Source organism: Lemur catta, chromosome X, assembly GCF_020740605.2.
Source record: "Lemur catta isolate mLemCat1 chromosome X, mLemCat1.pri, whole genome shotgun sequence".
Lineage (NCBI taxonomy): Eukaryota > Metazoa > Chordata > Mammalia > Primates > Lemuridae > Lemur > Lemur catta.
In genome coordinates, this window is record NC_059155.1 from 24,191,745 (window position 1) to 24,208,807 (window position 17,063).

At 38.5% G+C, this 17,063-nt stretch overlaps 1 protein-coding gene and 1 pseudogene across 2 annotated transcripts in view; one reads left to right on the forward strand and one right to left on the reverse strand.

Annotated features, from left to right (window-relative positions):
• Positions 1-16,262, forward strand: part of LOC123628616 (X-linked inhibitor of apoptosis) — a 35,837-nt gene extending 19,575 nt beyond the window's left edge. For both annotated transcript variants that reach the window (XM_045538454.1, XM_045538453.1), the window contains 6 exons: positions 339-1,247; positions 2,487-2,586; positions 3,631-3,709; positions 4,392-4,434; positions 12,111-12,311; positions 15,604-16,262. In XM_045538454.1, the coding sequence (XP_045394410.1) occupies positions 371-1,247; positions 2,487-2,586; positions 3,631-3,709; positions 4,392-4,434; positions 12,111-12,311; positions 15,604-15,797 (1,494 nt within the window). In that variant the 5' untranslated portion in view covers positions 339-370 and the 3' untranslated portion in view covers positions 15,798-16,262. The remainder of the gene's footprint in view (positions 1-338; positions 1,248-2,486; positions 2,587-3,630; positions 3,710-4,391; positions 4,435-12,110; positions 12,312-15,603) is intronic.
• Positions 7,992-11,498, reverse strand: LOC123628803 (annotated as a pseudogene).
• Positions 16,263-17,063: the final 801 nt, after the last annotated feature.

The following is a 17,063-nucleotide window of genomic DNA, read 5'->3' on the forward strand; positions in this document are numbered from 1 at the left end:
TACTCAGGAGGCTGAGGCAGAAGGATTGCTTGAGCCCAGGAGTTTGAGGTTGCTGTGAGCTACGCTGACGCCACGGCACTCTAGCCCGGGTAACAGAGTTGAGACTCTGTCTCAAAAAAAGAAGAAGAAGAAGAAGAAGAAAAAGAAACTTCTAGATTTTATTTTATGACTTGAATCATGTGGTAATGTTAAACCTTAGTATTTAGAATTAGAATGTTTCTTAGAAATTGTGTAATTATTTTTATGTCATGAGTGCATAATTTGTTAGCTCCTAATAACAAAAGTATGTTGTTTGTGTTTCATGTTTTGGATTTCCTAATGTAATGTTTTCTTTTTAGAAAAGGTGGACAAGTCCTATTTTCAAGAGAAGATGACCTTTAACACTTTTGAAGGATCTAAAACTTGTATGCCTGCAGACATCAATAAGGATGAAGAATTTGTAGAAGAGTTTAATAGATTAAAAACTTTTGCTAATTTTCCAAGTAGTAGTCCTGTTTCAGCATCAACACTGGCACGAGCAGGTTTTCTTTATACTGGTGAAGGAGATACCGTGCGGTGCTTTAGTTGTCATGCAGCAGTAGATAGATGGCAGTATGGAGATTCAGCAGTTGGAAGACACAGGAAGGTATCCCCAAATTGCAGATTTATCAATGGCTTTTATTTTGAAAATAGTGCCATGCAACCTACAAATCCTGGTGTCCAGAATGGTCAGTACAAAGTTGAAAACTATCTGGGAAATAGAAATCATTTTGCTTTAGACAGGCCATCTGAAACTCATGCAGACTATCTTCTGAGAACTGGACAGGTTGTAGATATATCAGACACCATTTACCCAAGGAACCCTGCTATGTGTAATGAAGAAGCTAGATTAAAGTCATTTCAGAATTGGCCAGACTATGCCCACTTAACCCCAAGAGAGTTAGCTAGTGCTGGACTCTACTACACAGGTATTGATGATCAAGTGCAGTGCTTTTGTTGTGGTGGAAAACTGAAAAATTGGGAACCTTGTGATCGTGCCTGGTCAGAACATAGGCGACACTTTCCTAATTGCTTCTTTGTCCTGGGCCGGAACATTAATATTCGAAGTGAATCTGATGTTGTGAGTTCTGATAGGAATTTCTCAAATTCAACAAATCTTCCAAGAAATCCATCCATGGCAGATTATGAAGCACGGATCATTACTTTTGGGACGTGGATATACTCAGTTAACAAGGAGCAGCTTGCAAGAGCTGGATTTTATGCTTTAGGTAAACTTTATTATAAAACCAATAAATACCTTTCCAACTATCCCAGGGCTCCTAAAAAGTAAATAGATGTCTTTAGCCTCTTGAACTGGTAAATATTTAGGTATAAGCTGGCATGATTATGTCACTATTATTCTGTGAACTCTCATGTTGAAGCTGTAATGTAACTACTGAATTTATGTGGAAAAAACTCCCATATCATGAGTCATGTTTATCTTTATGTCATTGTTTTTAGGAGAGGGATAACATGCCTGGTAGATGGTAGATATCCCTGATAGAAGAATTGGTCTAATAGTTGGTCTAATGGTAATACTAGCTATCATTTATTGAGCACCTACTATATGTGTGCGCTCGCACTATCTCTCTCTCTCTCTCTCTCTCTCTCTCCTCCCCCTCCCCCTCTCCCTCTTCCTCTCCCTCTCTCCATATATATATGTATATACGTATGTATATATAAAACATGCATTTGCTCTAAGCCTTACAACAACCTATAAAAAGAGTTAGCATTAGAGAGTTTAGTTTGGGTCCTACTGTATTAAAATTGACATCTACCTTTAGTACATAGACTGTATATTTGAAAACTGCCCTGTATTATGCCTATTGCTTCAAATGAGTGCCTTTCACATGGACTGCTATAGACATGTCAGAAAGGGCCATTAGTGTGATGGCTTCCAGGGGGTATTTTTAAAAATCATACCATTATATATCTGACCCATTTATTTTAAGATTGAATAGTGCCTGTAAAAATTGATTATTTCAAAAGATTTTATTGATATAGAATCAAATAGTAATCTTGAAGGTTTGTTTAGTGTCATTCAGCTAAAACCTTAGAGAAACTTACCTTGTAATTGCATTATGCTGGAACTTTATTGTTACTAACACTTGGAACATAACTTGTTTTAAAGTTTCACAGTTTGAAACACAAAGTGCAATATTGATGGCCCAAATGACATACATAAAAAAGAAAGTAGCAATTTTAGTTTTTAACATAAAAATTGGGCAATTTTGTTTTTATTTGTCTTCTGTAAAATACCTCAGATTAGATCAGTGAATTTAGTGTGTATTCCCTCCTCAGATGATAGAGATCATGTCTGTTACTTAGATGTGAACTTGAATGTCCTTTAAGCTGTGAGATTTTCACATAATTTAGATGTGCTTAATTTTTAGGTGTGAAAATGGGTATTTCTGTGTAAGCTTCTAACTGCAAAAATAAATATATCTTTTACTTGTGTGTTTTCTTAGGTGAAGGTGATAAAGTAAAGTGCTTTCACTGTGGAGGAGGGCTAACTGATTGGAAGCCCAGTGAAGACCCTTGGGAACAACATGCTAAGTGGTATCCAGGGTAAGATGTTTAATTGTTCATTTATTAACAGGCAAGTTGAACAGCATGCAGTGGGAAGACTTGAATTACTTTCACCTCAACTATTTTTTACCTTCTCTGTAGCTTGAAATTCGCACCAGGTTTATAAAAATGAGGTCACCTACTTTATAGGGAAAAAAACCTACCTCAGCCTTCTCTGGTGACCAAAACATTTGCTGTGTATGTGTCATATCTATGACATAAGATTATTCCATTTCTAAACACAAATTAGGAAATATATGCTTTTTTGTTGTTGGAAGTAGGCTCTTTCATGATAGGCACAGGAGAGCCCATGTTGCCCAGGAGATTCCTTAAGAAGCCATCATACCTCCTAGGAAATACTAATGTATCTCATTGACTAAGACACACAATCGTTCACATTTTTAAGATCACTGAAATCAGGACACATCTGGTGGTAGGTCATAATTTAATTGGCAGCGGTTTTAGATGGTATATAATAAAATAATCATGCTTCTTACACCAGTGGCATCTTAGGATGATGATATGCCCTAAATGTCTTTTTTGCCATCTTGCCTCTTTATTTTAAAGTACTTACAGGTATGTAAGTGATGTGAATTCCTGGCCTATAAAATAGTACAACTTAAAACTTGAGATAGATCATTTGAAAAGAAATCTTAGCCTTAAACAGGTTTAAAGGGAAAGATTGAAAAGCCTAAAGAATTCCTTTTAAATGTACAATTGGTTAATCCTCTAAATAAAGCCGTTTAAGAAGATTAACTATTTAAAACTTAAAAAAAATGTTAAGGTGTTAATTTAATAACTCTTGTTTAAAAGTTTAAAGTTTTCAAGTTGATATTTTTTGTTGTACTATCAGCATAAGTAGCATAACAAAGGGAACTTTTTTTAACCTTAAAATGACAGTTGGGTAGGGAATTGGGTAACATTTTACTTTTGCTCCTTAGAAATACCAAAAAGCAAGTTAATGAAATTAATATGATGGAAATTATATCTTATACTCTACTAATTTATCAGCTACTAAAGTTGAACCTTCTTTTAACTGTTTAGGTGTAAATATCTGTTAGAAGAGAAAGGACAAGAATATATAAACAATATTCATTTAACCCATTCACTTGAGGAGTCTCTGGTAAGTCCAATATTGTATAATATATATTTTCAAATATTATATCATTTGTTTTACAATTATTTCTTTGTGTAAAATTCACAGTATAGTATTATAAATTAATAATATGTGATGAGCTTTAGCAGGGGAGAGCATGAAGAATGCTGCTTATTCTTAACCTGAAGCAAATCTGTGAAAAGGGGATCAGCATGAACTGATTTAAATATCACTCTAGGCAAAACTGATCTTGAAGAACTAAAATACTGAAGTCCTTTTGCCTTCTGAATTTAGACCTTTGTGTAATGTGCTTTGTACTCATAAGTAGTTTTAAACTTTTTACAGACAATATTTAAAATCTCAAAAATGTATCTAAATTGATAGGATGAACTGGGATGACCAAGGCATCAGTAATATGTGGAAAGAACCATGGACTAGAATGGGAGACTGAAGTTACCATGATGGCTCTACCATCAAGTCATTCAATCTCCCTGGGCCTCAGTTTCTTGTCTGTAAAGTGAAGGGACTGGATTAAATGATCTTTTAACAACTTCTAGCTCCATCAGGCTGTGCCTCTTGTGAATATTCATATATTGACTTGGAATAAAGCCAATTTATTTCAAATTTGTGATTAATGCAACTTTTGAAATTGAGGTAATTGTCTTCTACCAAAAAGAATTCTAACTTACAATTCATATTTCTATTATAGGTAACAACTGCTGAAAAAACACCGTCACTAACTAAAAGAATTGGTAAATATGCTTACTAAATTAAATATACTTTTAATTTCACTGCCAATTTATTATAGTTATTTATGGGGTAGAAAGAGAAGCATATTCTTTCAAGGTCATCACAGTATATTTATTTAAGATGAGATTGCTGACTGGGCGTGGTGGCTCACACCTATAATCCCAGCACTTTGGGAGGTCGAGGCAGGAGGATCAGGAGTTCAAGATCAGCCTGGACAATGTAGGAAGACCTTGTCTCTACAAAAAATAAAAAAAACAATTTGCCTGGCATGGTGCTGCACACCTGTAGTCCCAGCTACTGGGGAGGCTGACGTGGGATGCTTGCTTGAGCCCAGGAGTTTGCGGCTGCAATGAGCTGTGATTGTGCCACTGCACTCCAGCCTGGATGACAGAGCAAAACCCTGTCTCTCAAAAAAATAAAAATAAAAATAAAGATTGCTATAAATTTAAGAATTTAATGAAGTGCCTGTAAATTTTAGTCAGATATTTCTGTTCTAAGAACATTAGTAAAGCCATTGAGAGTTTTTCCAAGTTCAGGAGGAGCCAGCTATAGGCTGTCTCATTCCCATTTCTGTTAAAATCACAAGAGAAAGGGTTAAGTGTATTTTTGTCCCTGGGCTCTTTAAGCCAGGATTATGAATTACATGTGGTACTAATGTGCTATCACAATGATTAGCCCTAACCCATCTGCCTCTTTATCCCATGCTGTTTTTATGCCTTCCCCAGCTTCACAGAAGGGTAAGTTTTGGTTTGTTTGCCTCCTCTTCCCTCACAGAGAAGTAGAGGTTTTTATCACAAAGATTTTTACTCATCATAGACATCTTTAAAAACCATAAAGTGGGCAGGGCATGGTGGCATATGTCTATAGTCCCAGCTACTCAGGAGGCTGAGATAGGAGGATCACTTGAGTCCAAGAGTTCTGGGCTATAGTGTGCCATGCTGATTGGGTGTCCACACTAAGTTCCGTATCAGTATGATGACCTCCTGGGAGCCAGGGACCACCAGGATGCCTAAGGCAAGGTGAACCTGTGTTAAGCCTAAGAATACTGAGTCATAGAAATGCCCCCTGTATTTCTGGAGACAAGATTTGATTTCAGAAGTCACATAAGGCTTTGCCTTAAAGAAAAAAGAAATGTGTTAGTTCAAAAGCTGCCTCGTCTCAGGAGGGCGTCTCCTTGGTCAGTAAAAGCTGCACTTCAAAGAGACAGCTGTAAACTGGGCCTATGGTTCTCACCTGTTTTGAAAGACAAGGCAGGCCTCTTCCTAGAGCCATGGGTTGCCCGAGCTGGCAAGGACCTCCGGAGATGAGAGCTGATCAGAGAGATATGCTAATGCCCAAGCCGGGCCCAGAAGGAGCCATGCGGTTAAAGTAATTAACACAAAGCACAGCTCATGTTGACTTCTGAAATCATCTCTGTCTCCAAGAACACAATCACCGGAGCCAAGATGTCTCTGTTTTTTGCTAAAGTAGTAGTCTTATCAGAAAACTTAGAAGTTTGCCCCAAGAAGATTTTACAACTCATTGTTCCCCTAGTTAGAGTTAGTTAAAGGATCTGTAGTAGCCTTTTAGAAGACTTTGACCCTAAAGCAAACTGCCTGTTAGTATGTAAATCCCGTTGCCCTTGGCAATGGGAGCCTGTATCTACCCTATATAATACCTGTGTGGATATTAAGTTTGGGAGATATTTCTAGCGGGAGGAAATATCCTCATCCAGATACCTTCCTTTTATCTATTTTCATAAACCTTTACTTTATAAACTATATCTTTGGCTCTGTGTATTATTATTATTATTTCTGTTTCCTACTATTTTTTCATCCTTTGCGATGACCCCTGCCTGAGAGACCCGATCGGAAGAAAAAACCTCTTTGCTGGGAGCGTAGCTAACTCCCTGCAAACTGGCGTGGTCAACTTAGAGACCTGATCCAAAGAAAGAGATAAAACCTCTTTGCGGGGAGCGTAGCTAACTCCCCGCAAACCTGCCCAAGTTGGAGCAGGTCAAAACTCCTATGCTGATCAGTAGTGACAGCGCACCTGTGAATAGCCACTGCAGTCCAGCCTGGGCAACATAGCAAGATCTTGTCTCTTCAAAAAAAAAAGAAAAAAGCCTTGAAGTGGGCAAAGGAAGATATTATGTTAAGCAGGGAAGATATTGTTATCTTCACTTTTTGTTTATTTAATTAGTTTATTTTTTTTCCTCTAACCTGCTTTAGAGAAAGATATCCCCACTTTTCAGATGAAGAAACAGAGGTTAAGAGGTTGCCTACAATCATATTACAAGTCATTAGTGGAACTAGGACTGTAAACGAGGTCTTCTGAATCCTATATCACACTGCAGATCTCATTTTCAACTTAGGCATCATGTTTCAAAAATAGTAGAAAATTTAATTTAGAATATGTCTGGTGATTCCCCACTCCCTATACTTGTAGCATCATCTGTTTAGTATCTTAAGGATTATAAGGGAAGAGAATACTATGTATATGCATAAATATGCTTGAGAAGGAGAGCTACTTTGATGCTTTTTGATATGGGTTTTGGGTTTGAGTATTTTTTTTTAAGACAGGGTCTTGCTCTGTTGCCTAGAGTACAGTGGTGTCATCATAGCTCACAGCAACCTCAAACTCCTGGGCTCAAGCGATCCTCCCACCTCAGCCTCCCAAAGTGCTAGGATTACAGGGGTGAGCCACTGTACCCCCCCTGATATGGGGTTTGTGATGGACATAATAGTGTAGTCCAAGAAATCATTTAGTCCAGCCTGTATTTTTAAGGTTATTCAGAAACAAAGATTCTATAATTTTTTTTTGAGACAGGGGTCTTGCCATGTTGCCTAGGCTGGAGTGCAGTGGCTATTCACAGGTGCAATCATCGCACACTACAGCCTTGAACTCCTCATCTCAAGCAATTCTCCCTCATCAGCCTCCCTAGTAGCTGAGACTACAGACGTGCACCACCACACCCAGCTTCTATAACATTTCTTTCTTTTTCTGAATATGATGATTTTATTATTCATGGAATTAATGGAATGTCTGGCTTGGAAGGAACTTTGAGTTCCTGAAGCTCTTTCAGGGAGAAAGCTGAGGTCTGAAGAGAATGGAGATAACTATTCCAATGTTATACGGTGACTCAGAGGCAGGAGTGGCACCCTGAACTCTTGAACCCTATGCTAGTTTGCATGACTTGTTAAGGACCACTGCCAGGGGTGGAGAAGAAAGATCTTCCCCATAAGCACATCTCTTGCCTAGTTTTTTTTTTTTTTTTGAGACAGAGTCTTCCTCTGTCACCCTGGGTGTAGAGTACATCATCATAGCTCACTGCAACCTCAAATTCCTGGGCTCAAGTGATCCTCCTGCTTCAGCCTCCTAAGTAGCTGGGACTATAGGCACGCACCATGAAGCCTGGCTAATTTTTCTATTTTTAGTAGAGATGGAGTCTTGCTCTTGCTCAGGCTAGTCTCGAACTCCTGAGCTCAAGTAGTCCTCCCTCCTCGGCCTCCCAGAGTGCTAGGATTACACACGTGAGCCACTGCACCTGGCCTCTTGCCCACTTTTATTTGTTTACCTTTCATTCACACAGCATCACATGGATTCTGTGTCCAATGGCGTTAGCAGGAAAGTTGCTTCAGAATTTGGCACGAAGCATGCCACTGTTTCCATGGGCCTGAGTTAGTTATCTTTCCCCAGATTACTCTGGTTTTGTTCGGTTTGCCACCAGGAGTCACTGCATTGTTCTTTGCTTTGTATACGTAAGCACATCTCTTGCCCAAATACAATTCAGTTTCATCTTGGGCATAAAAACCTTCAATTTTAAGGAGAGCTGTGTGCTCTCTTTGTTTCTGGAGACCCTGCTTATAGCCAGCAAAGATGACCTTGGACTGCAGCCTTCCAGACTTATTTGCCTTTTAGAAGTCCTGTTCCCAGCAGACCTCTGCAGGCTCCAAGATGGCAGAAAAAGCTATAACAATTCTTGATAATATTTTTTGTTATTTAATCATCCTTACAATGCATAATAATCTTTTTGTGACTAATGAGATTCTTGCTATGGTTAGGGTTAATGTATTGATTGACAGGGTCTCACTCTGTTGCCCAGGCTGGAGTATAGTGGTGTGATCATCGCTCACTGTAACCTGGAACTCCGCGGCTCAAGCAATCTTCCTGCCTCAGCCTCCCAAAGTGTGGGATTACAGGCATGAGATATCACACTCAGCCTAGATTAATGTTTTTAAATTGAGATATAATTCATGTAACATAAATTTCACCCTTACAAAGTGGACGGTTTAGTGGTTTTTAGTATGTTCACAAGGTTGTTCAACCATTACTGCTGTTTAATTGCAGAACATTGCCATTACCCCAAAAAGAAACTCTATACTCACCTATCAATAGTCACTCCCCATTGCCCTCCCTGCCCCCAGGCAACCACTAATCTACTTTCTGTCTGTATGGATTTGCCTATTCTGGACATTAATGTAAATGGAGTCATGCAATATGTGGCCTCAAGGTTCATCCATGTGGTAGCATATGTGAGTACTTCATTCTTTTTTATAGTGGAAAAATATTCCATTGTATGGATAATACTACATATGTTTATCCGTTTGTCAGTTGATGGACATTTGGCTTGTTTCTACTTTTTGGCTGTTATGAATGATGCTGCTATAAACATTTGTGTATAAGTTTTGGGGTCGACATGTTTTTAATTCTTTTGGGTATATATCCAGGGATGGAATTGCTGGGTCATGTGATGTAACTTTTTGTTTAACCTTTTGATGAAATAGCAATTTCCAAAGTAGCTGCAACATTGAGTTGTAAGAGCTTATTATATATTATAGTTCTTTACATATAAGAACTATAATAATAATTATAAGTTCCTTGTCAGATATATGATTTGCAAATATTTTCTCCAATTCTGTGGGTCTTTTCACTTTCTTATTGGTGTTCTTTGAAGCACAAAAGTTTTTAATTTTGATGAAGTCTAGTTTACCTATTATTTTGTTGCTCGTGCTTTTGGTGTCACGTTTAAGAAACCATTGCCTAATCCAAGGTCACAAAGGTTTATACCTATGTTTTCTTCTAAGAGTTCATGGGCTGGACCTGGTGGCTAATGCCTGTAATCCTAGCACTCTGGGAGGCCAAGGTGGGAGGAACACTTGAGCTCAGGAGTTCAACATCAGCCTGAGCAAGAGTGAGACCCTGTCTCTACTAAAAATAGAAAACATTAGCTGGGCATTGTGGTGTACACCTGTAATCCCAGCTACTCAGGAGGCTGAGGCAGCAGGATTGCTAAAGCCCAGGAGTTTGAGGTTGCAGTGAGCTATGATGACCCCACTGCACTCTACCCAGGGCAACAGAGTGAGACTCTATCCCCCCACCCCTCCAAAAAAAAAGAGTTTTATAAAGGTTTTGGCTCTTACATTCAGGTCTTTGATCCATTTTGAGTTAATTTTGTATATGGTATCTGGTAGGGGTCCATTTCATTCTTTTTCATGTAGATAATCTGGTTGTCCCTGCTTTTGGTTTTTAGCAAGTTGAGTTTGAGATACCTGTAGGACCTCAAAGTAGGAGGATATTAAAACCTGGTACTCATATAAATGAGAGTAAGATGGTGGTGGTAGGGGAATTGCCTGGAGAGATCACATCTAATTAGATGGGCAGAAGTAAACAGCAAAACAAAACAAACTGGAAAAAAAGCAAGTCAGAAATAGGAGAAGCAGAAAAGAGTAATGCCCACCTGCCTTCTGGACATTTCTACCTAAAAATCCCCAAAGCATCTCAAATTTAGCGTCTCTAAAAACCACTCAAACTGGATCTAGTCCTGTTCTTTCTTGCTCCTGTACTGGTTAATAGTACCACAGTAATTTGAGTCATTCTAAGCTGTTTGCTCTCCTTATAATCCTTCTATATTTAATTAAGCACCAGGTCTGATAGATTCCATCTTTTTAATATTGTCTGAAATATCCCCTCCCCACTGATTGTGCTCTAGCTCAGGCCCTTATTTTTCATCTGGGCTATTGTAGTAGTCTCCTCACTGGTCTTTCGTCTGTATTATAACCTCCCAATAGAGTTTTTCTTTATCAAACACAAATCTTACGTTACTTTCCTACCTAAAAAATATCTTGTTACTTACCATATATATTTCTTATAATCAAATACCTACATCTCCCCTTTTCTATCCTTTTCTCTTTTCAAAAACATTTATGAGGTATAACATACATAAAGTTCTTAAAGTACACTAATCTTTAAGTTTTCATCTCAATGAATTTTAACATATATATACACCTGTGTAACTATCACTCAGATCAAGATATAGAACATTTCCACCACCCCAGAAAGCTCCTTTAGTCTCCTTCACCATCAATACCCACCCCAAGTTATAGTCTGGCTTCTATTACCATAGATTATTTTTGCTTATTACCATAGGTTAGTTTTGAACTTTTTATAAATGGAATCATGCAGTATGTACTCTTTAGTGTTTGATTCATCATTATGATAATGTTTTGCTCATCATATCTATGAGATTCACCCATATTTTCTATGAAAATAGTTTGGGATGTTTTTATTGCTTTGTAGTGTTTGAATATACCACAATTTATTTGTTTAATCACCTGATGATGGACATTTGAGTTCTTTCCAGTTTGGGGCAATTATAAAGAATGCCACCATGAATATCTCGTGCTTGTTTTTGGTGGAGATATTCACTCATTTTTTTATACCCAAAAGAGGAATTGATGAGTCAGAGGGTACAAGTCTCCTCTCTTAGCAGTTCCCTACACATCTTGTACTCCTACTTTGATTATCATAAAAATGAGTTTTCACTGACTTTCTGCCCTCTCTAGTCCAACCCCCTCAGCTACAGAAACTAAGTCTGAGAGGTAGGAAACTGATACATTCAAGGTCACAGACTGGGACTTCCCCCAATTTCCCATCATTTTTTCCAAATAATTGCCACTGACTTGGTAACAACATCCACTCTTTAAGTACCTTAGCTTAGCTGTTAATTAATACAGCTGGATTCAAAAACAATTCAGATATTTGAAGCACTTAACCCTTTTCTTACCTGTTTTACTTTGTCTTGCATTGTTTGTTGTTGTTGTTGTTGTTATTGTTGTTTTGTTCTTTTGAGACAGAGTCTTGCTCTGTCACCCCAGCTAGAGTGCTGTGGCATCATCCTAGCTCACAGAAACCTCAAACTCGTCGGCTCAAGTGATCCTCCTACCTCAGCCTCCCGAGTAGCTGGGACTACAGGCGTGTGCCACCACACCCAGCTAATTTTTCTATTTTTTGTAGAGACAGGGCCTTGCTGTTGCTCAGGCTGGTCTCAAACTCTTGAGCTCAAGTGATCCTCCTGCCTTAGCCTCCCAGAGTGCTAGGATTACAGTCATGAGCCACCGCACCTGGCCACTTGTCCTGTTTTATCGGTCTTTACAGCACCTAATCTTCAATAATCTGAAGCACTGCAAAATACACACTCACTGCCTTTACAATTAATTGTAAGATTCTGAACGTGATCCTTCAGTGCATGAATACTTCAAAAAATCTTCCCAAAGCAGCTTTCGTTTGCTGGTTTGTGTTTGGTTTTTTGCTTTCTGCTTATTTTTTTTCTTTTTAACTGTATTTTGCTATTGAGTTGTGTTAATGAAAGTATTTGTTTAAATTCTATGTTCTTTTTCCTCACCAATTTTCTTTTCAGATGATACCATCTTTGAAAATCCTATGGTACAAGAAGCTATACGAATGGGATTCAGTTTCAAGGACATTAAGAAAATAATGGAAGAAAAAATTCAGACATCTGGGAGCAACTATAAATCATTTGAAGTTCTGATTGCAGATCTAGTGAGTGCTCAGAAAGACAGTACACAAGATGAATCAAGTCAGACTTCATTGCAGAAAGGTATGCATGGCTGTTTTTAAAAAACAAGATAAACCTAACAGCACTTCATTATGGATAGTATCTTACATGACTTTGTGGCCCATTCATTTCCCTCCTGTCACCTCTCCTTTAGGGTAAACATTTTTTTTAACTTTTTATTATGAAAAATGTCAAGCATACACAAAAAAATAGAACATTATAACAAATCCTCATGTACCCATCAACCAGCTTAAATAATTCAGTCAACACTTTTCTGATCTTGTTTCATATCTTCCCCCTTTTTTTTGCTATAGTATTTCAAAGTAAATACCAGATATCCTATATATTATTACCTATAAATACTTTGAGATATAGATAACAGATAAGGATATTTTAAAAACACAACCATAATGCTGTATCTGCTCGAGCTGCTATACAAAATACCATAGACTGGGTGGCCTAAACAATGGACATTTATTTCTCACAGTTCTAGAGGCTGGGAAGTCCAAGATCAAGGTACCAGCAGATTGGTTCCTGGTGAGGGCCCTCTTCCTGGGTTGCAGATGGCTGCCTTCTCATTGTGTCCTCACGTGGTATAGGGCATGGGGAGGAAGTGCTCTGGTCTCTCTTCCTCTATTTATAAATACACTAATCCCATCATAGGGGTCTCACCCGCATGACATCATCTAAACCAAATTACTTCCCCAAAGGCTCCACCTCCAAATACCATCACATTACACATGGAAAAAAGATTAAAAAATAAGATGAATTCCTCCTTTATGGATAGTATAGTGCTTGCCAGCAACATTGAGGATTAAAGAAATTTCAAACTGCATACACTTTTGGGTACTTATAATCATTGGTCTTTAAGCTCTTGACCACTCTCCCGTGAGAATTTGCCTAGTGCTAATAAACCTAAAAGTTTACTTATGTTTTTTAAATTAAGTAGAACTTGTTCTTTGTGCTCTTTTTTTTTTTTTTGAGACAGCATCTCGCTCTTTTGCCTGGGCTAGAGTGCCGTGGCGTCAGCCTAGCTCATAGCAACCTCAAACTCCTGGGCTCAAGCAATCCTCCTGCCTCAGCCTCCCGAGTAGCTGGGACTACAGGCATGCGCCACCGTGCCCAGCTAATTTTTTCTATATATTTTTAGTTGTCCAGCTAATTTCTTTTTATTTTTTTAGTAGAGACCGGGTCTTGTTCTCCCTGTGACTTCATCCTTTAAGGCTCAGCTCAGAAGTCACTTCTTTCAAGTTTTCTCCAGTACCCACAGCAGAGTTAGGAGCTCCTTCCTGTCTACTCCTGGTGCTGGTAGAGCATTTTTTACATTGTTTTGGAACTGTTTTCTTTTCTGTCTTGTCCATTAGACCAAGCTTCTTGGGGGCAGGTGATTTATCTTCCTATCTCTGATGTGTTCCATGTTTGAGCCTATAGTTTTTATTATGCCCAAGAAGTTGCTTTTTAAGAAGAAAGGGATTAAATAATCCTTTCCTCTATCCCCTAACCAGAGAAACCTTTCTAAAGCACAAATTTGATCATATCTCACTCCAGTTTAAAACCCTTCATTGGTTCCCAGGGCCCTCAGGGTCAAGTCCAAACTCCTTACATGGCTTGCCAAATCTTTCACAGTCAGGCTTCTACTAACCTTCTGTAGCCTCATTTCATGCTCTTTTCCCCTCAAATTCTTTGCCTAAGCTTTACCTGTGCACTTGCAGGCCATGTTCTGTTTCTCCTCTTAAAGCTTGCTGATGCCATTTCCTCTACCCTGAACACCCTTCTCCTACTTCCCCTATCCCCCAAGGCCTTCGTCTCTCCAAGTTAACTCCTAACTCATCCTTTAGGGCCCAGTTTAAGAATGACTTACTCTGGGAGGCTTTCCTTTATGCGTGCGTGCACGCAAACACTTGCACACACCCTTCCTATGCTTTCATAACATTGTAATTACCTTCATCATAATATATTATAATTTCCTGTTTACTGGTGTTCCTTACTTGTCTATGAACTATTGGGGGCCTGAGGTCTATATATTTGTTAATTGTATCTCTAGTGCCTAGAACCTAGTTAACTGTTCAGTAAGTATTTGTTGAATAAAATTAAGCTGTTTCCCAAACATGTGTTCAGAACAGTGTTCCCCAGGATATTAAAAGGGATGCCATGAAAAAGGGGCTCCAAAGTTAAATAGGGAAAAATGCATTGTACATTTCCAAGAGGGGGCATATACTATACTATACTGTACTACATTGTAATGGGTGGCGGTGGTTCCCAAATACCAGTGTGCCCAACCCCAGAAATTTTAGATTCTGTGAATGGGGCCCAGGAATCTGTTGTTTAAAAATGCCTGAAGTTATTCTTATATGAAGCCAGATTTTGAAACCACTGGTATACAATGATTACAAAGATAGTTAAAATATGTAATGCATTTGGAATAATGCCTAGCACATGGTATTTATGCTATATTACTGTTAACTGGTGCTGCTGCTGCTGTTGTTATCATTAGAGTTATAAGTGACCATGATACACTTTTTTGGCGTATTTGTTAACATTTCACAAAAGCTATTTTGGAAAAGACTAAATTAAGCAAGTACTTCAGTGCCTCCTATATGCTCATGACACCAAATCTCTATCTCTAGCCCTGACTTCTCCTGACCTCAAGATTTGACTCTCTAGTTGCCTACTGGATATTTTTATATGGATGCCTTGCAGACACCTCAAAAACATCTGAAAATCCCAAACCTGTACCTCCTTTTATATTTCCTATTGACATCACCATAGCCTTGTCAGCCAAGCTAGCAATCTTGAAATCAGCTTTAGTTCTTTCTTCCTCAGCCATCAGATTCAGTCAATCACCAAATCCTACTTCTCCCACGTCAGAAGTGTCCCTCAAATCCATCCATCCATTTCTGGAATCAGTTATGCCCTTTCCATATGCTACTTTTACCTGACCCTTGCTTTTCTGCCTGGGAAATTGCTGTCCATGTGTAAATGTCACTGCTCCACTTCCCTCCTCCCCCAACCCAGCTGCTGCCAACCCGTGAAGCGTTCCCTAACTAGCCCGAACAGAAGAACTTGTTCTCTCGTCTTGTCCCAGGGCACTTTGTACGTAACTTTATTATAGCACTTATCACTTTGTACTTTGTGCTTACCTCTGTAGCCTCATCTTACATCCTCTCCCATTAGCATGCAAACTATTTAAGAGCAGATGCCATGTGTGAGTCATCCCCATATCTCCCGGCACTAGTCCAGTGCCTGGCACATACTAGGGGCTCAGTAAATGTTTCAATGAATTTAAACAATTAAGAAAGTCTAAAACTAGCCTGATTCTTTTCTTTTCGTGCAGAGATTAATACTGAAGAGCAGCTAAGGCGCCTGCAAGAGGAGAAGCTTTGCAAAATCTGTATGGATAGAAATATTGCTGTAGTTTTTATTCCTTGTGGACATCTGGTCACTTGTAAACAATGTGCTGAAGCAGTTGACAAATGTCCCATGTGCTACACAATCATTACTTTCAAGCAAAAAATTTTTATGTCTTGATCTAACTCCACAGTAGGCATGTTATGTTCTTCTTATCCTGATTGAATGTGTGATGTGAACCGACTTTAAGTAATCAGCATTGAATTCCATTAGCATTTGCTGCCAAGTAGAAAAATATGTAAACAGCAATGTCTTAGTTGGCAATCTAAACTTTGAATTTCTGGATTTTCAGGGTATTAGCTGTATTATTTATCCAATTTCTTTTACTGTTATTTAATTGAAACCCTAGACTAAGAAACATCATATTATAACTGATCACAATGTGTATTTGTAGTGTACTGACTTAGTTTCTAAGTGTAACTGAATTAATCATCTGAATTTTTCATTCTTTTCAGATAGGCTTAACAAATGGAGCATTCTGTAGAAACGTGGAGATTACAGTTAATCTCCCCAATCACATAATTTGTTATGCATGAAAAAGGAGTGAACCGTTCCACGCTGGTGGAAAGACAGATTATTTTTAGATGTTTGTCTTTGTGTTTTAGGATTCTGTCCATTTTCTTTTAAAATTATAAACATGTACTTGTATGAATGATTTTTTTTTTTTTTTTTGAGACAGAGTCTCGCTGTGTTGCCCTGGCTAGAATGAGTGCCGTGGCGTCAGCCTAGCTCACAGCAACCTCAAACTCCTGGGCTCAAGCGATTCTCCTGCCTCAGCCTCCCGAGTAGCTGGGACTACAGGCATGCGCCACCATGCCCAGCTAATTTTTTCTCTATATATATTTTAGTTGGCCAGATAATTTCTTTTTATTTTTAGTAGAGACGAGGTCTCGCTCTTGCTGAGGCTGGTCTTGAACTCCTGACCTCAAGCAATCCACCCGCCTCGGCCTCCCAGAGTACTAGAATTACAGGCGTGAGCCACTGCGCCCGGCCTGTATGAATGATTTTTTAAAAAAGTAATTTTGCCATCTTTGAAAGGGTATTTAATGGTAGAATACCATCTAGCCAACGTCTACTGACATGGAAAGATGTCAAAGATACATTAAGTATAAAATGCAAGTGGCAAAACACTATGTATAGTATGAGCCAAATCAAAGTGTGTGTGTTTTGTATATGTATAGAACAAAATATTTGGAAAGATATGCACCAAATTGTTAAATGTGGTTTCTCTTGGGGGGGGTGAGGGGTAGGTCCCAGAGGGGGTTTGCCAGGGGCCTTTCACTTTTTTTTTTTTTTTTCATTTTCTTCTGTTTCAATTTTTTATAAGTATGTATTGCTTTGGTAATCAGAAATTTTAGAAAGTATTTTACTGATTTAAAGGCTTAG